The sequence below is a fragment of the Mytilus galloprovincialis genome, chromosome 1 (genome assembly GCF_965363235.1).
Source record: "Mytilus galloprovincialis chromosome 1, xbMytGall1.hap1.1, whole genome shotgun sequence".
NCBI lineage: Eukaryota > Metazoa > Mollusca > Bivalvia > Mytilida > Mytilidae > Mytilus > Mytilus galloprovincialis.
This window is the reverse complement of record NC_134838.1, coordinates 34361997-34380453: the sequence shown is the minus strand read 5'-3', so window position 1 is coordinate 34380453 and position 18457 is coordinate 34361997. Positions and strand designations below refer to the sequence as shown.

Below are 18457 nucleotides of genomic sequence, written 5' to 3'. Positions count from 1 at the left end.
ACTTTATTTTATTTATGGAATGATTGACTTTTTTGGCTGATTTTCAAGTACTATAAGTAATAGTTCAACTATATTTAGTGTATAAAATGATTGTGAGGTATACATATCTTTCTTGCTAGTAACATCTGACCTTGACCATATTTAAATGGTTCACTGGTCTTATTCTTTTTTAGTCATGGTGTTGTCAGTTTATTTTAGACTTATGAGTTTGATTGTCCCTTTAGTATCTTTGGCCTGTCTTTTGAGATTAAAATTGCAATACTTTAACACTAACTTTGCAAAACATTCAAAATCAATAGATTGCGACTGAAGGGCCTGAGCAGAAAAATCTTCATGGACATGAGAAGTGCAAATGCTAATTACAACTGCATACCAAATATCATTGACCTACCACTAATTGTTCCCCTTCAGATAACCTTATCATAAACTAAACAATGACACCACTCCTCAGAGAGCTGTTAATATTATTGTACGTTTCTTTCTATATTTGTTTTTCATGGTTTTTAGAGAATAAAACATCTATCTATCTGATCAGTAGTCAATAACAAGCAAAACAAAATGTTCATAAATAATACTTTATGATTAAATGCTTCTTACACAGGGACTACGCTATGGTTACAAATGTACATGATAATTTGTTGTATAAAACATGTGTAGCATTGCTGCGTTGGTGCATATATCTATTATTGTTAAAAATAGATTTGTAAAAAATAAAAATTTTGTTTAATGTCTGATATTAATCAATAATTTTGTAAACAAATGTCTGGCTGCCAAATTGAATAATTATAAATTTTACTCATGCACCATAATCAATAACAACAAAAAATAAAAAATAAAATTTATCAAAAATAATTTTAAATAAAATATTTTTCCTTACGTTGTCTTCAACTTAATTTTGTTTATTTTTTACTTTTTACATTCTGAAAGAACATCATATATATTCTGAGATATCTATGTAACTGAGGCTCATTAGTATATGATTAAAATTCCCTGTTTCATCTTTCTAAACCCTGTTAAATAAATGAATTGAAAATATTATAACTTTATAACCATTGACTAACAATAGATTTTTTTGGAAAATTGTTAACCAGAAAATCAAACATTTAACAAAATTGTAGAGCACAGAGACACACTAACAACATTCAAATAATTTAAAATATAAATATATAAATTTTGGTAATCTTAAACAATTAAAACAAAAGCTTGTTAAAAGCTAAAACTTAATAAAAATGACAATTATTTCAGAAACCCTACAACTGAAAAATGTTCACTGAGTATTTTATTAAACATTTTTCAGAATGGAGGTAGTTTAAGCTAGGACATTAATAGTGTGTTATCCATGAATTTGTTAGTAATTCTAAGTTTTAAAAATATCATATACTGAATGTATTCTATAATTATTGTTAAAACTCTATCATTCAGATTTTTCTTCATAAAAGAATAACATAAATAAGAAATTCTTAAATAAAATACATATAATTTATTGGTATATAAACAACAAGAACAACTATCACGTCTACATGTATCACAAACTAATTAAAACAGTGAGTAAATGTTGAAATATAACATCAGTTATCTTAAATACATGTATAAATAAATTAAAACTAAAAAATTAATTTCATAAATATTTATCACAGTCAGTTTTAGGCAGGATATGTATCTAACAATCTTGTCAACAATCAAATGCTATTTTTAGAACTGATTTTTATTTTTTTATTATGCATTTTCTTATTAAACAAGAGTGCACACGCTGAAATGTCTCGCCTTCTTTACTAATTATTGATATTATGTTGATAGTCCTAAGTATAAAACTTTATTAAAAACTGTCACATAAACTTAGCATTAACCAAGATAACTAAACAAAGACCAATGAACCATGAAAATGAGGTCAAGGTCAGATGAACCATGCCCGGCAGACATGTACAGCTAACAATGCTTCCATACAACAAATATAGTTGACCTATTACTTATAGTTGAAGAAAAATAGACCAAAACACAAAAACTTAACACTGAGCAATGAACCGTGAAAATGAGGTCGAGGTCAAATAAAACCTGCGGGACTGACATATAGATCATAAAATATTTCCATAAACCAAATATAGTTGACCTATGGCATATAGTATTAGATAAAAAGACCAAAACTCAAAAACTTAACTTTGACCACTCAACCATGAAAATGATTTCAAGGTCAGATGACATCTGCCCGCTAGACATGTACATCTTAAAATCATTCCATACAACAAATATAGTAGATCTATTGCATAAAGTATGAGAAAAACAGACCAAAACACAAAAACTTAACTATAACCACTGAACCATAAAAATGAGGTCAAGGTTAGATGACACCTGCCAGTTGGACATGTACACCTTACAGTCCTTCCATACACCGAATATACTAGACCTATTGCTTATAGTATCTGAGATATGGACTTGACCACCAAAACTTAACCTTGTTCACTGATCCATGAAATGAGGTCAAGGTCAAGTGAAAACTGTCTGACGGGCATGAGGACCTTGCAAGGTACGCATATACCAAATATAATTATCCTATTACTTATGATAAGAGAGAATTCAACATTACAAAAAATCTGAACTTTTTTTTCAAGTGGTCACTGAACCATGAAAATGAGGTCAAGGACATTTGACATGTGACTGACGGAAACTTCGTAACATGAGGCATCTATATACAAAGTATGAAGCATCCAGGTCTTCCACCTTCTAAAATATAAAGCTTTTAAAAAGTTAGCTAACGCCGCCGCCGTAGCCGCCGTAGCCGCCGCCGCCGCCGCCGGATCACTATCCCTATGTCGAGCTTTCTGCAACAAAAGTTGCAGGCTCGACAAAAACCTCACTTGTCTTATAAATACTAGAAAATATTCAAATTATGTTGAAAAGAAACCAGCCCAACTCTGATGAAATATCTTATCAATTATGCGGAAAATTTCTCCTAACAATCTCAATTCCCCTCCCCCTGCAATAAAAAAGAGAAATAAAAGAAAAGAAAAAATATTCTAAAAATAGCATGAGAATTTTAATATATCTAGAAAATAGCATTGGAATGTTACCACTTATACTAGCTCAATAATAAAAACATTTAGACTACAATTTTCTTCTTAGCGTTACTGTACAATTTACTGTAAGATGAGCTCAAAGTGTCATTAAAAACTTGTCTGTGTGACGTTCCTGAATACTGAGCTGACTTCTCTGTCCAATATTTACCATTGTCCAAATGAACTTCTGGTCTGTAAAAACAAAATATCAAAATGATTATTTAGAAAAGATCTGTAATATGTCCAATGTATTTTCAACTAATGTTCCCCCTTGCATATGACATTATAAAGGGGCATAACTCAAGAACGGTAAAAGTAACACATCCCAAATTCAAATTTGATCTGTATTTTGTGGTAATAAGCATTGTAAAAGATTCATAACATTTGGTTGAGGCAAACTAAAGTTAGAGTACTGGACATAAAGACATGGGTAAAACTTAATGTCCCCTTCATTGCAGTTAGGCATAAAAAAAAAACCCAAAAATTTGATTACTTTATATATTCACTATTAGAAGGTTTAAAGGTTTTGGAAGTTGATCTAAGAATGGAAACTATTTGAGACAACCATTTGAGTTTCAGGATGACTAAAAGGACAACTGATAAAAGAAAATTGGAGCCATATATTTTATAATGTGTTAAGTAATCAATTATACAATGACTAACAAAAAAGTAAGGGAAGAAAAAGGAACAATTCTGTTGTCAATGAGATAGGAACCAAACAAAATGCATTAACATGTACATGAACATATAATGTCCATTAATTAAAGGTTTTGATAGTGAGCAGATCCCCAAACTTGTGTTGTAATTTGATTTCTTTTTATAAATAAGAACATTGTTGGCATGCATTCATTCTTTTATCATTGAAAGCAGTAGATGAATGCAAGTTCATAACAGCTTGATATGCAGCCAATATACAATAAAGCAAAAATATATATACATTCTCTAGTAGTCTTATCATGCTTGAGACAAATTCATCAGAATTCTATAAAAATAAATGGACATAAATTTACCATATAACAAAATGGTGAGTTATTCTGATATGCCATATTTTTACCTAAATAAAAAAGCATTTAAATGTATTATACTTCTTTTCATGTATCATATTTTTCATAAAGACCCTTTTTTTCGTAACTTTGATGTTGTTAATTAACTATAATGTTATTCTCAGTTTTGTTCATGTTTGATATTGTCAGTTATAAAAAAGCAGAAACATCAATACTTGTTTTAACTATATACAATTTTAAAGAGTGTCTTTAGACTTTTAAATTATTTAGAAATATTGGTGTGGGGGAGTTGTTGCCACCCTAGACTCTCTCCTTTCAATTTATTTTCTATGCCAATGCAAGTCACAATAAATACTTTGATGAAAAACATTTAGTTATGGTATTATTTAACTGAGAATAACAAAGAGAACTAAAGTTAGTGATATAGAAGAAAATTGACAAGTACCATGCTAGTCATGCAACGCTAGTAGTAGTAACCATAGTTGTAATACCTCCTTCTTTCTGCTAGGGTTGTATCTAGCGCAAGGTCATCTAAAGAATCTCGAAAGGGAGATACATATCTTGGTCTATAAGTTGGTGTAAGTCTTGAAAGAGACTGAAACAAACAAATACATTTCTATAATTAAAACTTTGTATGATTGCAAAAGCATTCCTTTTACCTTTTGAAAAATCAAATATATTTTATGTTTCATATTGCAATAAATATATTTATGTATTAATAAGTTAGATGTTAAGTATACAACACTGTTAAACTGAAGTAGACATCAGAATAATAGTTAACATACTCATTTATCAATTGCATTTAGCATTTTAAATTTAAAACAAATGAAGCCTTTTGCATTACAAAAAAGGCATCTTATCTCTACCTTAGACTGGTTGATGATAATTATGCTCATAGATAATATATATACGTGTATAAATTTTGTTATAGCTTTCCAAAATTTTTCAAGTAATGTGAGATGACAGTTCCCCTTTTAGTGATGTAGATCAGGTAAACTTAAAAATGTCTAATTGTGATCTTTCAATTGCGGTGTTCTATATTTAGGTTGCATTTGTGATTTATATTTGTATCATTTGCCGCTTTTGCTCAACAACCACCATGAACTAATATAGCAAGCTGTCACGTGCAAATAATTCTAACATGACTTTAATATTGGAAAAAAAGTTTTAGTAAATTGAATTGCAATGCATGTTCACAAGACATTGACCTCAATTTGTTTACTTCTTAAGTTCTATTATACTATACATGCATTTATTTAAACCTAATCAAAAATCAAAATATTTCAACTATAAACTCGGCATCACAATTTAAGTCTACACCACTATTATTTAAATTGATTGAAAACAATAGTATAAAAAAGTGTATACAATTTTCATATAAAAAAAGATACATAATATTCTTTTAATATTTTCATGCATGTTATATACAGAAAGGCCTTATCATATTCAAACAACTTAAGATATTTTTACAAATTAGGTTAATATTTGTGATAGGTTCATTTTTTAAAAACAATTAATAAAATTGGGACTGCCACATTCAAAAATTGCAATCAAATAGAATAGTAAGAAATCAAAATTACAAATTTTTATCCCCAAAATAAATTATGTTTCAAACAGTGTACCCAACCCAAAATGGTGGATGATTAAATAAATCAGATGATCATACCAAATAAGGCCTTCCTGTGTATGTATGTCTTACCCGGTACTTTTTCTTTTTCTTCTACAAAAATCAATCAAATTCTCAAAAAAACGCATTGAGGAATCCACTTCATCTATGGTAAAAGTACTTTTATTTTTGAGTATCCTAAAATATTTCCTTAGGGACGACATCAAAAGATCTATGTAGGATAAAAAACTTAAATCAAATAGTTTGGGGGTGGGGGGGTCAACATTGCTGCAAGTTTTGTTAATCTAAAATCCATTTTACATATATCCCTATTGGTCAATCATTTTTTTCCAAATTAAGTTAAGAGGGGGATGTGGGGGTCAATGAAAAAACTATGTGAATTAAGTTTTTTATCCTTCATTGAACTTTTGATGTCGTCCCTTAGTTCGTGGGTTTTTGAATTTGTGAATGCTATTAGAGCATTTATTTTATATTTGGTTGGGAATTTGAAATCGTGGTTGAATCCAATTACGAAAACCACGAAAATGAGTACCTCACAAACAAAAGTACTTTCACAGTATAGTATTTGAAATGCTAAATATCTATTTTTTTATTTAAGGTCATGTGAGAAACCAAGTAATAACAAAAATGTACAGTCATAGCCAATAGCATGATAAATTGCACTTACAAGTGCTGGTGACAGCATACTCAGTCTTTCTAAAGATCTATTTCTTCTCAATGCACTACGAACTTTCAAGTCTACCCTTTCTGCTGCTGTTAAGGGACTGTAAATATAACGACTACTAAATGTTGGTTTGTAGACAAATGGACTTGGTGACCTGGAGCGAGCTCGAATTCTATTCAAGGAAGAGGTCAAGGCTGCAACTTCCAAATCTAAAAATAGAACGAAAATGCTATTTCATTAACTTTGTTTGAATGAATGAAAGGCCAGGGCCTTAAATGCCGACCGGCATGAAGAGGATAGGTGAGGTGAGGTGAATGTATGAAAGGACATGTGAAGTGTTATTCTTTGACACAACAATACCAAAATCATGACTTCTAATGGTCAAAATACTGTTGTAAACGATATCCACGTGTCTTTTTTATTTATGTCAAAACCATTCCTCTATGTCACTTTGAAATATATTTGTTCTACTCTATTTTTTTCTTTTTTTTATATACCACTTAACGACAAAATATATAGATGAAAATAAATGGTATTTGGCTATCTTCTTTAATGACTGAAAGAAGACATGGGTAAATGTCATGAAGACATTTAACCGCCCTTATCCCCCCTGACTTAACCAAAGTACAATGTATACATACCTTCATCATCACTAACTGCGTAAGATTTGTATAATGGATCATCTCCTGCATCTGGATGTTTCTGAAATTAGGATTTGTGATTTTTTTTTAAATTCAGATATTTCAAAACAGAATAGCTTTATAAATTTCAATGGTTATAATTGGTTTCTAAAAAAAAAAAAACCAAACCCAGATTTTAAATATTTATTGCAACAATATTTAAATGAGTATGAAACTTTAGTTTGCTATTAACTGTTATTAATGGATTTAATAAGTTAACATCAGCAGATAAAAAATTTAAAAAAAAACATGTCAAGGTTCACTTTTTTTTTTCACATGATAAAAACCTATATAAAAGAGTTGTACAAATGAAGCTCAAATTTATCTTGTAATTTTTATCAGGATGTCTCAGCTTCTTATGACAATTACAAAAGATTTGAAGTTCTTTTTTGGGCACAATAATTTAAACAAAGATTAGTATTAGTATTACCTTATAGCTGGCGGTAGATGATAGTGGATATCGGCTATAGTCACTATAATACCCTACAAACGATAAAGACATGCACAAACTAAAATCATGCTTAAATAGTTCCTTTAATATTTTTCATTCATTTTATCAGTTTAGTAAGTTACACAGTCCAGGCCTTGAAGTCATAAAACTTTGTTCAGTGCTCGGAGCACAAAAATTATGCTTGAAACATGAAATCTAACATTTTCATTGGTTGATTTTCAAGTATGAGTACAAAAAAATGACTCAAAAGTTTTATGACCACAAGGCCAGGTAATACAAGTAAAGTGACTTAATACTCCAAATGGAAAACCAAAAAAATACATTTTTTTTTTAAATATGTTTCAAAATATGTGGGTTCAAAGATCATTCAAATGTTGCATGCACCAAAAATGGTGTTTGGCAACAATGATGCCAACAAGCGTTCTGGTTGTAAAATAACGCCAGATTATGGTTTCAATTTTTATTTTTTTTTCAATCTCTTCTTTTTCTTTTTCCAAAAATGAAATAACCTAAATAATTCAAACATAAGAAAAACTTTGATCACAGATAGAGTGAACTATTACCAAACTGATAAAATGATGAAATGACTTTTACAAAATAAATTTGAATAAAAAAAAACGCAACATGCATTCTGTACATTGATTATAATTATAACCATTTGACTGTTTTTTTCTATTATCATGCAAATAATTTTTATACTCTGTGCATTACACACCTTTTTCTAACATATTGAAATGTGTAAAAAGCTTGTGACACTTGTATTTTATAGACACCATGCATGTATTCAATTAACAAAAAGCATGTAACTATTTTTGCAATATTTCATAAACATCATGCCCAACACGACATACCTTTTTCATTACCATGCCTGTGGGATGATATGTTGGGGAATGTCCCCAGTAACGTTTTCCCATATGTCTGCGATAAGCTTTACACACAGAACACTTATCCTCAGACATAACATAGCAAGCCTTTGGAGAAGAAGACCTTATTCCAAGAGCTGTCATAACAGAAATATTACAAGTAGTACTAACTTCCTATATGATAATTACATGTATATATGTGGAAAGAATCCTCATTATCATAATCTTAATCTTTAATAATATGGAACTTCTTTTTTTTCTAAAACTTGCATTAGGTTAAATCTTACAATGCAATACTCTCATTTTAAACACTCATGAAGTGGAAGATAATTTTTCTCTATAACTTTGTCATTTACAATAAGACAAAGAAGTATGACCTTGTGAATAGTTCTTAATTCTGTCTGTCATTTTAATAATGTATCCATATAATAAACATTTTTATATCTCTTACCTGTATCAGACATAGCACTTGTTGGTCGGCTGAGTCTCTTTCCCTTCTTCTTTCCTTTCTTAAGTACTGAGCTTCCTAAGCCAGCTGGTAATCTTCCGATTAAACTTTTATCCAGCTGTTTTCGAATAAATGAAACCATTTTATTTAAATTAACTGGTTATTTTTGGTAAATATTGAGATGCATGCTTCAAATATTATATGACAATATTTTTTTTGCTCCAATCAAAAGTAAAACAGACAAAATAGGCTTTCCATCACTTTGCCCTAAAATTACATGGTATAGGAATCAATTTTTTACCGAATTGTGAACTTGATTCTACAGAAGTTGTGAACTGCATTCTTTATGACTGTGTCTATACAAAGCAAAGAGCCTGTAGTGGAGGGATGTCGTTGATTGCTGTCTGCCTTCATTACAGATTTTCATTAGCATATAAAAGGACTTTGGTTTATCATTCAAAATTGCTTTATATTTTGTTATCTCTGGGGCGTTAATAGCTTACTACACTGTATGGGTTTTGCTCAGACAGTGTTCTATAGGTGATTACATCTTTGTTTTGGTGTTTAATGGAAAAGTGTCACATAAAAATAATACCACATCTCCTTATTTTCATACAATCTTCTATAACTTTGACTCAAAATTACACAAAATCAATTAGTTTTATAAATGTATTTTTCATTTAATTAAATAACTTACATGTCTGACAACAAATGGTGGTCTTCCATTGTCTGTTATTGGACCTGGTGACTTACTCCTGAGGTAAGGGGACGGGGACCTAGAATGACAAACAGAGGAGACCGTTGGCCGGTGGTAGCTTTTCGAGTCCTCCTCTGGTTCAACATGCACAAAGGTCCTATGGGGAAAGAAAGATCGTGAATATGATTTTTCCTTAAAGCGTTTTTCTACCCACCACCATAAAAAAAATCTTTCCAATTTTCCAATTTATTTAATTTTAAAAGTTTAGAACTTCAGGACTTTTGCACAAAATAAAGTGAAAATATAAAGTTAAAAGTATCAAAATATATCTTCTTCTATAACAAATTAATAAAATATTGTAACCAAGGTTAAAGATAAAATAGTGACCATCACTAAATTATGTTCTATTAAAAAAAGTAAAACAAGTTAGCTAACTAGTAGGATTAGATATATTTGTACATCTGTGATTTATATATTTTTGTCAAGTTGTGCATATAAAATTTTAAAACATTGGGATTCCTTTATGTGGATTAAAAAACTATCTATTCCTTCTGTGCATGATAATATACACCTTTGTGCAAGTTATGAACCAGAGGTGGGAAAATAATACAATTTATACAAACAATATTATACAAAATCATTTTCTGTGTTGAAGCTGACTGAAAATTTTTAAAATCACATGTAATGAATATTCAACTTTTAGCTTTTATTTTGATTAAGTCAATCTTATTTTTGTATCTTTATTGCATTTACCGCAATACAATTTAATATGTGAACAGAGGAATTTTAAAATTTAAAATCAAATTCAATTTTTTGAATCACAGATGCTCGTTTCTAGCTTACACACAGCAAATTACACTACATACAAGCAAGGACACATGGTTATGTCTACAAACTGTTATATGAATATGTTTACACTTAAAACTCATCCAGATCAATTGATAGAACTAAATCTTCCAGTTTATTTCATTGATAGATGTTTTTTTTCATTATATGGAAATTAATAATTATTTTTTTCCATATTATAAATAAATTATCAGAAAGATACTTAAGGGATGAACATTATCAATTTTAAATGAAGCAATAAAATCTGGGGTCAAATGTGATAAAGTGAATGAAAACAACACATCATTGCGCAAACAAACAGCCATTTCACCAGAACACCAACAATCATCTGTTACAAACCTCATGGATGCTCTGGATGATGGCCTACTTCTTGACCTGGATCTTGATCTCCTTCTTGATTTCTGTGAAAAAGAGAGGGGAAAACCCAATATTAAAATGAAAAGTGCTTCAACATAATTTCGCCAAGTGAAGGACTTTTTTTATCATTTCAATTCCTAATTTATTGACATTTCTTGTTTTATTCAATAAATTTTTCAAACTTTTTTCATTAATGAATAAGGTATTGATTTATAAAATGTTAACTAGTATTAGTGCTTTTTAATCAAATATGCATTAATAAATGCAGGAACAGTAAACATTATGCTGCTGTCATAGAAACTGCATAGAATTTGTAAGGGAAGATTATTGTCTAAATTGAAACATCACTCAATCTTTAAGCCAAATATATAATTGTAATCAGCCAATAGAGTAATCATTCAGCACATAAGAAATACATGTTTATCTATTATTAAAGACTGCATATTGAACTTGACCACACAATTATTTTTTCACATGTAGATTAAACAGAATTGCATCTTTAATATTTTGACTTATACCCTTGCATCCTGCAAAGCCTCATCTAATGCATCCAACTCAGGTGACACCGATTCTTTGATGTTTGTGACAGTTATAAACTCCAGCTTTGGTGAAATTCCCTGAAAATGAGAGTCAAATATAAATAATGGTTAGTCAAATAATGTCGCTTCTTCATATGTTGAAAAATGCATTTGGACTTCAATAATATGACTTTAAGTACTGGTACACTTTCTTTTACTACTGGCATTGCAATGTATTTGATGATAATTCTCAGTGCTTCTATATGTTTGGTAAGTTATCCACACTGCATCCCAAGTAAGCTTATCGATTTTACTAATAGTAAAACCTATATGATATCATGTAAAATGATTAAGAAATAATTGATGCAAGCCATACTTTATTGTAGTTTTAATATGGGTAGGCATTATAGTTGTGATTATTTTACCCCAAGTGATGGAGAGGGCTGAAATACTATTGAGCATGGGTTTGTTTACAAAGCGAAAAACACACATTATATTAGAAACATGAATCAGATCATTTGGTGTATATTTTGTAAAAAACAAGTTTGTATCTTTCAACATCTTTAGTATATGATATAGTATATGTATAATAGTTGATCGTGCAAACGCAGATCTTTTAGTTACTTGTTTCTACTTACAGGGAAGTCAATTGTTCTGTTAAGCAATATTTCTTTAGCAGTGGAAGCATAACATGGAGCTAAAGATGGGTATGGGAAGAGAAAGTCTTTAGCATTACATGAGTAGGATGCCAGTCGAACAGCACCTTCACAGTACTCTGACATTTGTAGAAGTTCAAATATTACTAATTCATCTGAAAATACAAAACAGAATTCATTTGATAGAAAGTTTGTAGGTCAAAAACTTCCAAAATTGTGTTTATATATACGGTATTTAATTATTTGACATTTAGAATGTAAATTACCTGTCAATTTTGATATCCACTATGACACAATAGAACTTGTTCAAACAAAAACATAAATTAAGGTGGTACCAAACACCTTGACTAAAATTAATTTAGCTAATTTAATTTTCATGAAATTTGACAAAATATTTACTTTGACCCTTTGACAAAAATATAAAAATTTCAAAAAACTTGAACCACACACTTTCTCAGAAAAATTTCATTGGATATATAGCAGTATGACCAACACTGATTTTGATCATTGAGAAAATTAATATTTCCCCAACAAAACAATGTGCCTATAACGATTAGCTGATTATATATAGATTCTACCACTGTCTCGAGTGTGATACGATATTTATCCACTCGAGACAGTTAAATTTTCAAATTTATAATTTGAGTCTCTCCAAGCGTTTTAAATATTTAAAATTTAACTGTTGAGAGTGGATAAATATCGTATTAAACGAGATTTGGTGGTGGAATCTGTTTCTCTAATGATTTTCAAACAATACGCAGGCAAACTTATTCCTTCTTTGCGACTGATCTGCTAAAATGTACATATATGCAATGTAATGTAAACTAATGTGTTTTTCTGTATACCTTTGTCCAACTTAGGTGATACCAGAATAAAATGATATATATAAAAGATGTATTCTTTCTATGTGACATCATCAGACATGGTCGCCTATTTTCAAGCTGTCACAATAGGAAATTAAGAGGAAAACAAGAATATTCAACTTCATAATCGGATTTTAACCAATGAAGAACTGAGATCAAACGTACCATATGTGGATTAAATTTTTTTATACAATGGGTGCAGAAATGGATAAATTGACGAAGAATTAGAGAAACAGAGTTATCTCCACCTTTATTTGAATATAAATGAGTAGACATTTACCAATAGATTGTTCGAACAGTTTCATTCACTTCCAAATGTAAAGAGGAGTTATTGAACAATTATTTAATAGGATTGCATTCTTCTTCATATGAAATGATTCTTTCTAAATATTTAATATTGCCTTGTCAAGATAGTCTTTTGATTTTGTTAATCTCTGATTTAATATCTAATTGTTACAAGTAAAGACAACAACAAAAATAGACACTGTTTGTATATTGCTGTAAATACTGTGGATTCATCATTATTCGTTGGATACCAATTTTTTGTTGTTTTTGTGGGTACAGGTGAACCACGAATACAAATGTTCAACAAATTACACATTTGCTGTTTACTTTGTATGAAGCGATTGGCAAAACCACGAAATTAAATACCCATGAAAATGCTGGTTTTCCTAAATCCACAAAAATTGATTCCCACAAAAATAAATAAATTCACAGTATGTTCTTTTTTAAAAACTTACCTTCTAAATAGTCTGATATATCTGATGGGTCTAAGGCTGTGTAGTATGTCTACAAAAGTAATCACAATGTTCATTAAAATGTTTGGTATTGAATCAAGTACAGTTACAGAGAATGAAAATAACATGCATCTGATGCGCTTTTAGGATTTACTTAAATGTGAGTCAAGGATATATATACGTGTAAAGGCCTACATGTACATGGCTAAAAGGGACCTAAAAAACAAAATCATCTATGGTCAGGGAGTTGGAAACTTATATTCTTAATAATTTCAACATAAAATTTCAAAAAAGTATGTTGAAGATATTGACAGTACAGAAAAACTGACTTATTTACAGAGGTCATGATTCCCTAATTCATTGAATGAATGAATACTTTATTCGCAAGAAGCATATACATGCTACAAATATGGCAAACGAAAATATATACAATATATGACAAACAAAAGACAGCAGAGAACAGTAGTTACAGAGTATACAATAATATTATGACAATATATATGTGATATAATTTTCCAAGCTGCATTTTAAATAGTTGCATAGTTTTACTGTCAGATATTTAGAATGAGCTTGTAATAAATTATTTAACTTGTGCTGCTTTTGCCAAGAACTGTAGAATAAAGGTAAAAATTCTAGACGTGCAGATCTACATGTATACGCTGGACATGATATTCGTCCTCTAAAACATTCTTATTGCAACATATACAAATTCTAATTTCTCTTTGAGTATTTAAATAACAATCAACTTCAACATTTAATCTAAGTGTGCTGCTACACAGTTTTGTTAATATAGATACATTACAATGAAATTCATTAAATTATCAAATTGTCTAAATCAATTTTTGATGAACTTAAGCTGATTTGATTACATTACACATTACACATGTCACATGTCATAATTGCCAGCTTTTCTTTACAGGAATTAATACTGATCCAATTACTCTTTGTCTGAAATATCTTAATTAAGGGGATCATGATTAAAGGTATAATTTTACTTTTGATGTAATTAATGAAATTAAGACAGTGTTTGCATCTCTGTTTTGAAAACATTTTTGTATCAAGGTTCTAAAACTCACTGACAAGAACACTTACTTGAGTTGTTAGGGTGCTGTCCCCTTGACAATTTTTTTATACAAAATATATAGTATACCCTTTAATTCATATGATGGGGAAGATTAAGAACAAAAATTTAAGTTCAATTCTTTCAATTTAAAAAGATAACTGTAAACAGATTAACATAAAATGAATGACATTGTTATCAATTGCTCTGATGAACTTAAAAAAATTAAAAAAGCAATCATAAAAACATATTTTTCATCTAATACAAGTGTGGACACAGATGAGTGTGGATAGTATGTATGGATGTTTGACAGTGTCTTATGACAAAATGAGTTCTATGTTTTTTCTATATGGTGTTATTAACTATGTTGCACGGTGACAACCAAATCTGAGCATTATGAGTGTTATTTATTAAATTTTTTATGCCCCCACCTACAATAGTAGATAGGCATTATGTTTTCTGGTCTGTGGGTCCGTTCGTTCGTTTGTCCCGCTTTAGGTTAAAGTTTTTGGTCAAGGTAGTTTTTGATGAAGCTGAAGTCCAATCAACTCGAAACTTAGTACACATGTTCGTTATGATATGATCTTTCTAATTTTAAAGCCAAATTAGACTTTTGACCCCAATTTCACGGTTCATTGAACATAGAAAATGGAAGTGGGAGTTTCAGGTTAAAGTTTTTGGTCAAAGTAGTTTTTGATGAAGCTGAATTCCAATCAACTTGATTCATCTAATATAATTTTATTAATCATCATAAAACATGTACATACTTGAAATTATCTACCATCATTCACTTACCTTTTCAAAAACAAAATCTTCTTTAAACAGTAGAGGGAATATAGATGGTACTAAATTAGTATTTCTGTATTGTCCAAATAGACTTATACTAAGGTAAACATCTTCTCTACTACTTAACCATACACCTGGTGCTGATACCTGAAATAACACAAAAATATTGTAAACATCTGGATTTCATATTTTAGGCCATTGTGTCCTGTTATACTTACAATATACTCAATCCATTTACATTTTTTAAGGGTGGTACATGACGAAGAGAAAATTCAACTATCATAAAAAAAACAATTCAATAAGAGCACTTACACTACTGGTACTTTAAAAAGATTTTAAAAGAACGCAAGATCTACATAAGCTTTTAGTTGGGGTTCATGTTGTTCGATCATAAATTTTAGTCATTTAAAATCAACAGTTATTTTTTCTGCATTATAATCTGTAAAGGAGTGAAATTTTACCATTGTACATTCTATCAATACAAAAGAAACTGAATAACTAAACTGTTAAAGTGTACATGTGTCCATAAAAGCATTGTCACAACTCAAGTTTAGAAACATAATCAGTTGGCTTGCCATTTTATCAGGGTTGGCAAAGTATTACCCACCGGGGAATTCCCGGGCGGGAAAACCCGGGTTTTCCCGGGCTGGGCAATACTCCCAGAAATGGGTAATAGTGGGCATTACTGGGCAATATGATTTTTTAAACTCATTTTAACACATAATAGTAAAGACTTGTTATAGTTTCATAGTATAACAGCTACAAATATACTTTTTATACAGATAACCATTGACAGTCATTTCTAGAAAATTCAATTTCATTCTCTTCTCTATTAATTTTATATGTAGGCAGAATACAAGATTTGAACATTTAAAGATACCTTTTAATTACTAAGTATTGTTTCAATAATCCAAACTTTGAAAAATGCATTAATTGCAGTGTTAAGTGAATTGTTAATTTTAATTGTTATACATTCATATTGCTAAATAAACACCCTACAGGGTCATGCCATTAACACTTATAAAATTGAAAGGACTGATTATTGTTACATAAACAAATCTGTGTTCTAATCTGAATAATTACTTATTAATTAGTGACAGTACATATTCATTATTTAAATGTGATGTTTCTTTAATACATGTAATTTTTAATTCTTAATAGGAGCTATATTCATTTGAAAAAAATGATTTATTTGCTTTCTATTTACAGTTTGCCAATCTAGACAAATGCTAAAGAAACAAAATAGGGTATAAATATTTTATAAAATGTATTGCATTTGTGTTTATCACTGAATCCTCTTTAAAATTCAGACCAATTTTTTATTACCCAGTATTGCCCACTATTACCCACTAAAACCCAGTAAAACCTGGGTTTTCCCAGTATTTCCCACTGGGCTGGGCAATACTCATAAAACCCGGGTTTTTGCCAACCCTGCATTTTATATTCAAATTCTTGGGCCAGTATTTGTTCAGATACAATCTATACAAAAGAAAACATAAGTATTCTAAAAGGACCCCCCCCCCCAACCATAAAAAATCAAGTCAAAAATTATATAGTTAATTTCTAAAATTGATTTTTACCAATGAAATTGTTCAGATCGAACATATAAATGAAGGTACATACATGTACATTTGTTCAATTTACTTCTTCTCATTTCCTTATAATTTATGCTTTTTTTGTTCATACAGTTCACAAAACATTTTTTTGGTTTTTACACAATTGTCACTACTCAGGTCTATTGGTCATCATGTAACTGTTTAAAAATACTGTTATATTAATAGTGCTTTAATAACTAAATCATGTCAGTGTAGTAAATTGTAAACTGAGTCTTTGGAATTTTGAGGTGTGCATCTTATTTAATTGCAAATACACGAAATATTTGGAAGGAAAGTTTACTGGCTGTGTTTAACACATATTGTATTGTCCTTGACAATAAAGACTCAGATAAAATATTTGTACAAATAAAACATGTCTCTATGTGGAAAGAATTTATCAATGAATTCTTTGTTAGTTACATACAGCAAGAGGCCATTTAAAAGTTAAATCGTGTTTACCTTTTAATCAAACATCAATAGAAGAATTGTAACAGTATTTAGGGGGTCTATATAATTAAATGTATAGGAGTTTTGTAATTAAGTTTCAAATTCTTAAGTTTAACACGAAAAATTATTAAATAGTAGCAAAAAATGAAGAATAAAGCAAAATCATTTCTTTTTGATATTTAGCTCTGAAATATAAATGTGGATTTGAAATAAATTTTCTATATTTTTTATTTTCATTGAAATAACTGGAAGAGTTCGTGAAAAGTGTCAGTCCTCAGGATTTCACCACCAAAATTTTGCATAGGACTGACACAATTTTAGTATTTGTCTATAGATTAATAGTGAGGACCAGCAGATTTTCTTCAAGGACCACCACAGTCTTCACGACGAACTTTTAAATCTACAGGCCCGGAGCTCAATTTTTGAAAATATTTAGTTAGATTCTGTTGGCCTGTAGATATGATTTTTACAGGCCCGAGAGCAATTTTACTAGCCTGGGCTGCCACTCCGCGTGAAGACTGCCACCAGGGGAATTTTTTTTCGCAAACTCTGAACTGGTGCATCAGATGCATTCATTTCATCAGTCATGTCAGTAAAATCAAATAATAACTTAAAACTTAGAATTGGTAACTAAGGTGAAAAGCTTTCGTTAAATAGTAATGTACATTGTAAATTAATGTATACAGTTCCTTAAATGTTTAAACTACGATTAAAGTAAATGGTTTTCAATTTCACTGTCAAATTGATTCAATTTATTTTATTCATAAAATATTTCATTATATATTACATCAATTGAATATCCGAAATTAAAATGTTTTCTACTTCATTGACCTTTAATAAATCGTTCTATTTAACAAAATACACCAGCGGGTTAAATTCAGAACATGACCAAACACGCAATATCCACAAGCAGCTCATAATGCATTGTGACAAATGCTTAAATATAATCTTACCGCTCGTATTTTGAGATCAACAACACATCTCAATGCTCTCCTCGGCATTTTCACTCTTAATATGTGTTATCCTTCTAAAACTTAACAAAACTGTGACAACCACTGCAAGTCTCTCCGGTGTCAGGGACGCCTAACGTTCTTAACGATAAAGGGAG

At 29.9% G+C, this 18457-nt stretch overlaps 1 protein-coding gene across 3 annotated transcripts; it reads right to left on the bottom strand.

Annotated features, from left to right (window-relative positions):
- Positions 1–3009: 3009 nt before the first annotated feature.
- LOC143072333 (spermatogenesis-associated protein 6-like) lies at positions 3010–18457 on the bottom strand. 3 transcript variants are annotated; one of them, XM_076247239.1, is made up of 13 exons: positions 18303–18457; positions 15317–15454; positions 13465–13513; positions 11844–12016; positions 11206–11304; positions 10670–10731; positions 9485–9641; positions 8791–8905; positions 7456–7508; positions 6987–7047; positions 6349–6554; positions 4500–4649; positions 3010–3242 (listed from the first exon to the last, which is right to left on the bottom strand). In XM_076247239.1, exons 1-12 carry the CDS (start codon positions 18348–18350, stop codon positions 4518–4520), a joined length of 1293 nt encoding a protein of 430 aa, XP_076103354.1. In that variant the 5' UTR covers positions 18351–18457; the 3' UTR covers positions 3010–3242; positions 4500–4517. The 3 variants fall into 3 exon arrangements, with proteins under 3 accessions (XP_076103354.1, XP_076103339.1, XP_076103348.1); XM_076247224.1 differs by having other exon boundaries at positions 4546–4649; XM_076247233.1 differs by having other exon boundaries at positions 4546–4649; positions 9485–9563.

Coding starts and splice junctions, on each gene's coding strand:
- LOC143072333 (XM_076247224.1), bottom strand. CDS start 18,350: ATGCCGAGGAGAGCATTGAGATGTGTTGTTGATCTCAAAATACGAGCG. Junction 7,048..7,455: donor CATCTACCGCCAGCTATAAG/GTAATACTAATA, acceptor TCCTAATTTCAG/AAACATCCAGATGCAGGAGA. Junction 4,650..6,348: donor GTATGCTGTCACCAGCACTT/GTAAGTGCAATT, acceptor TGTTTGTTTCAG/TCTCTTTCAAGACTTACACC.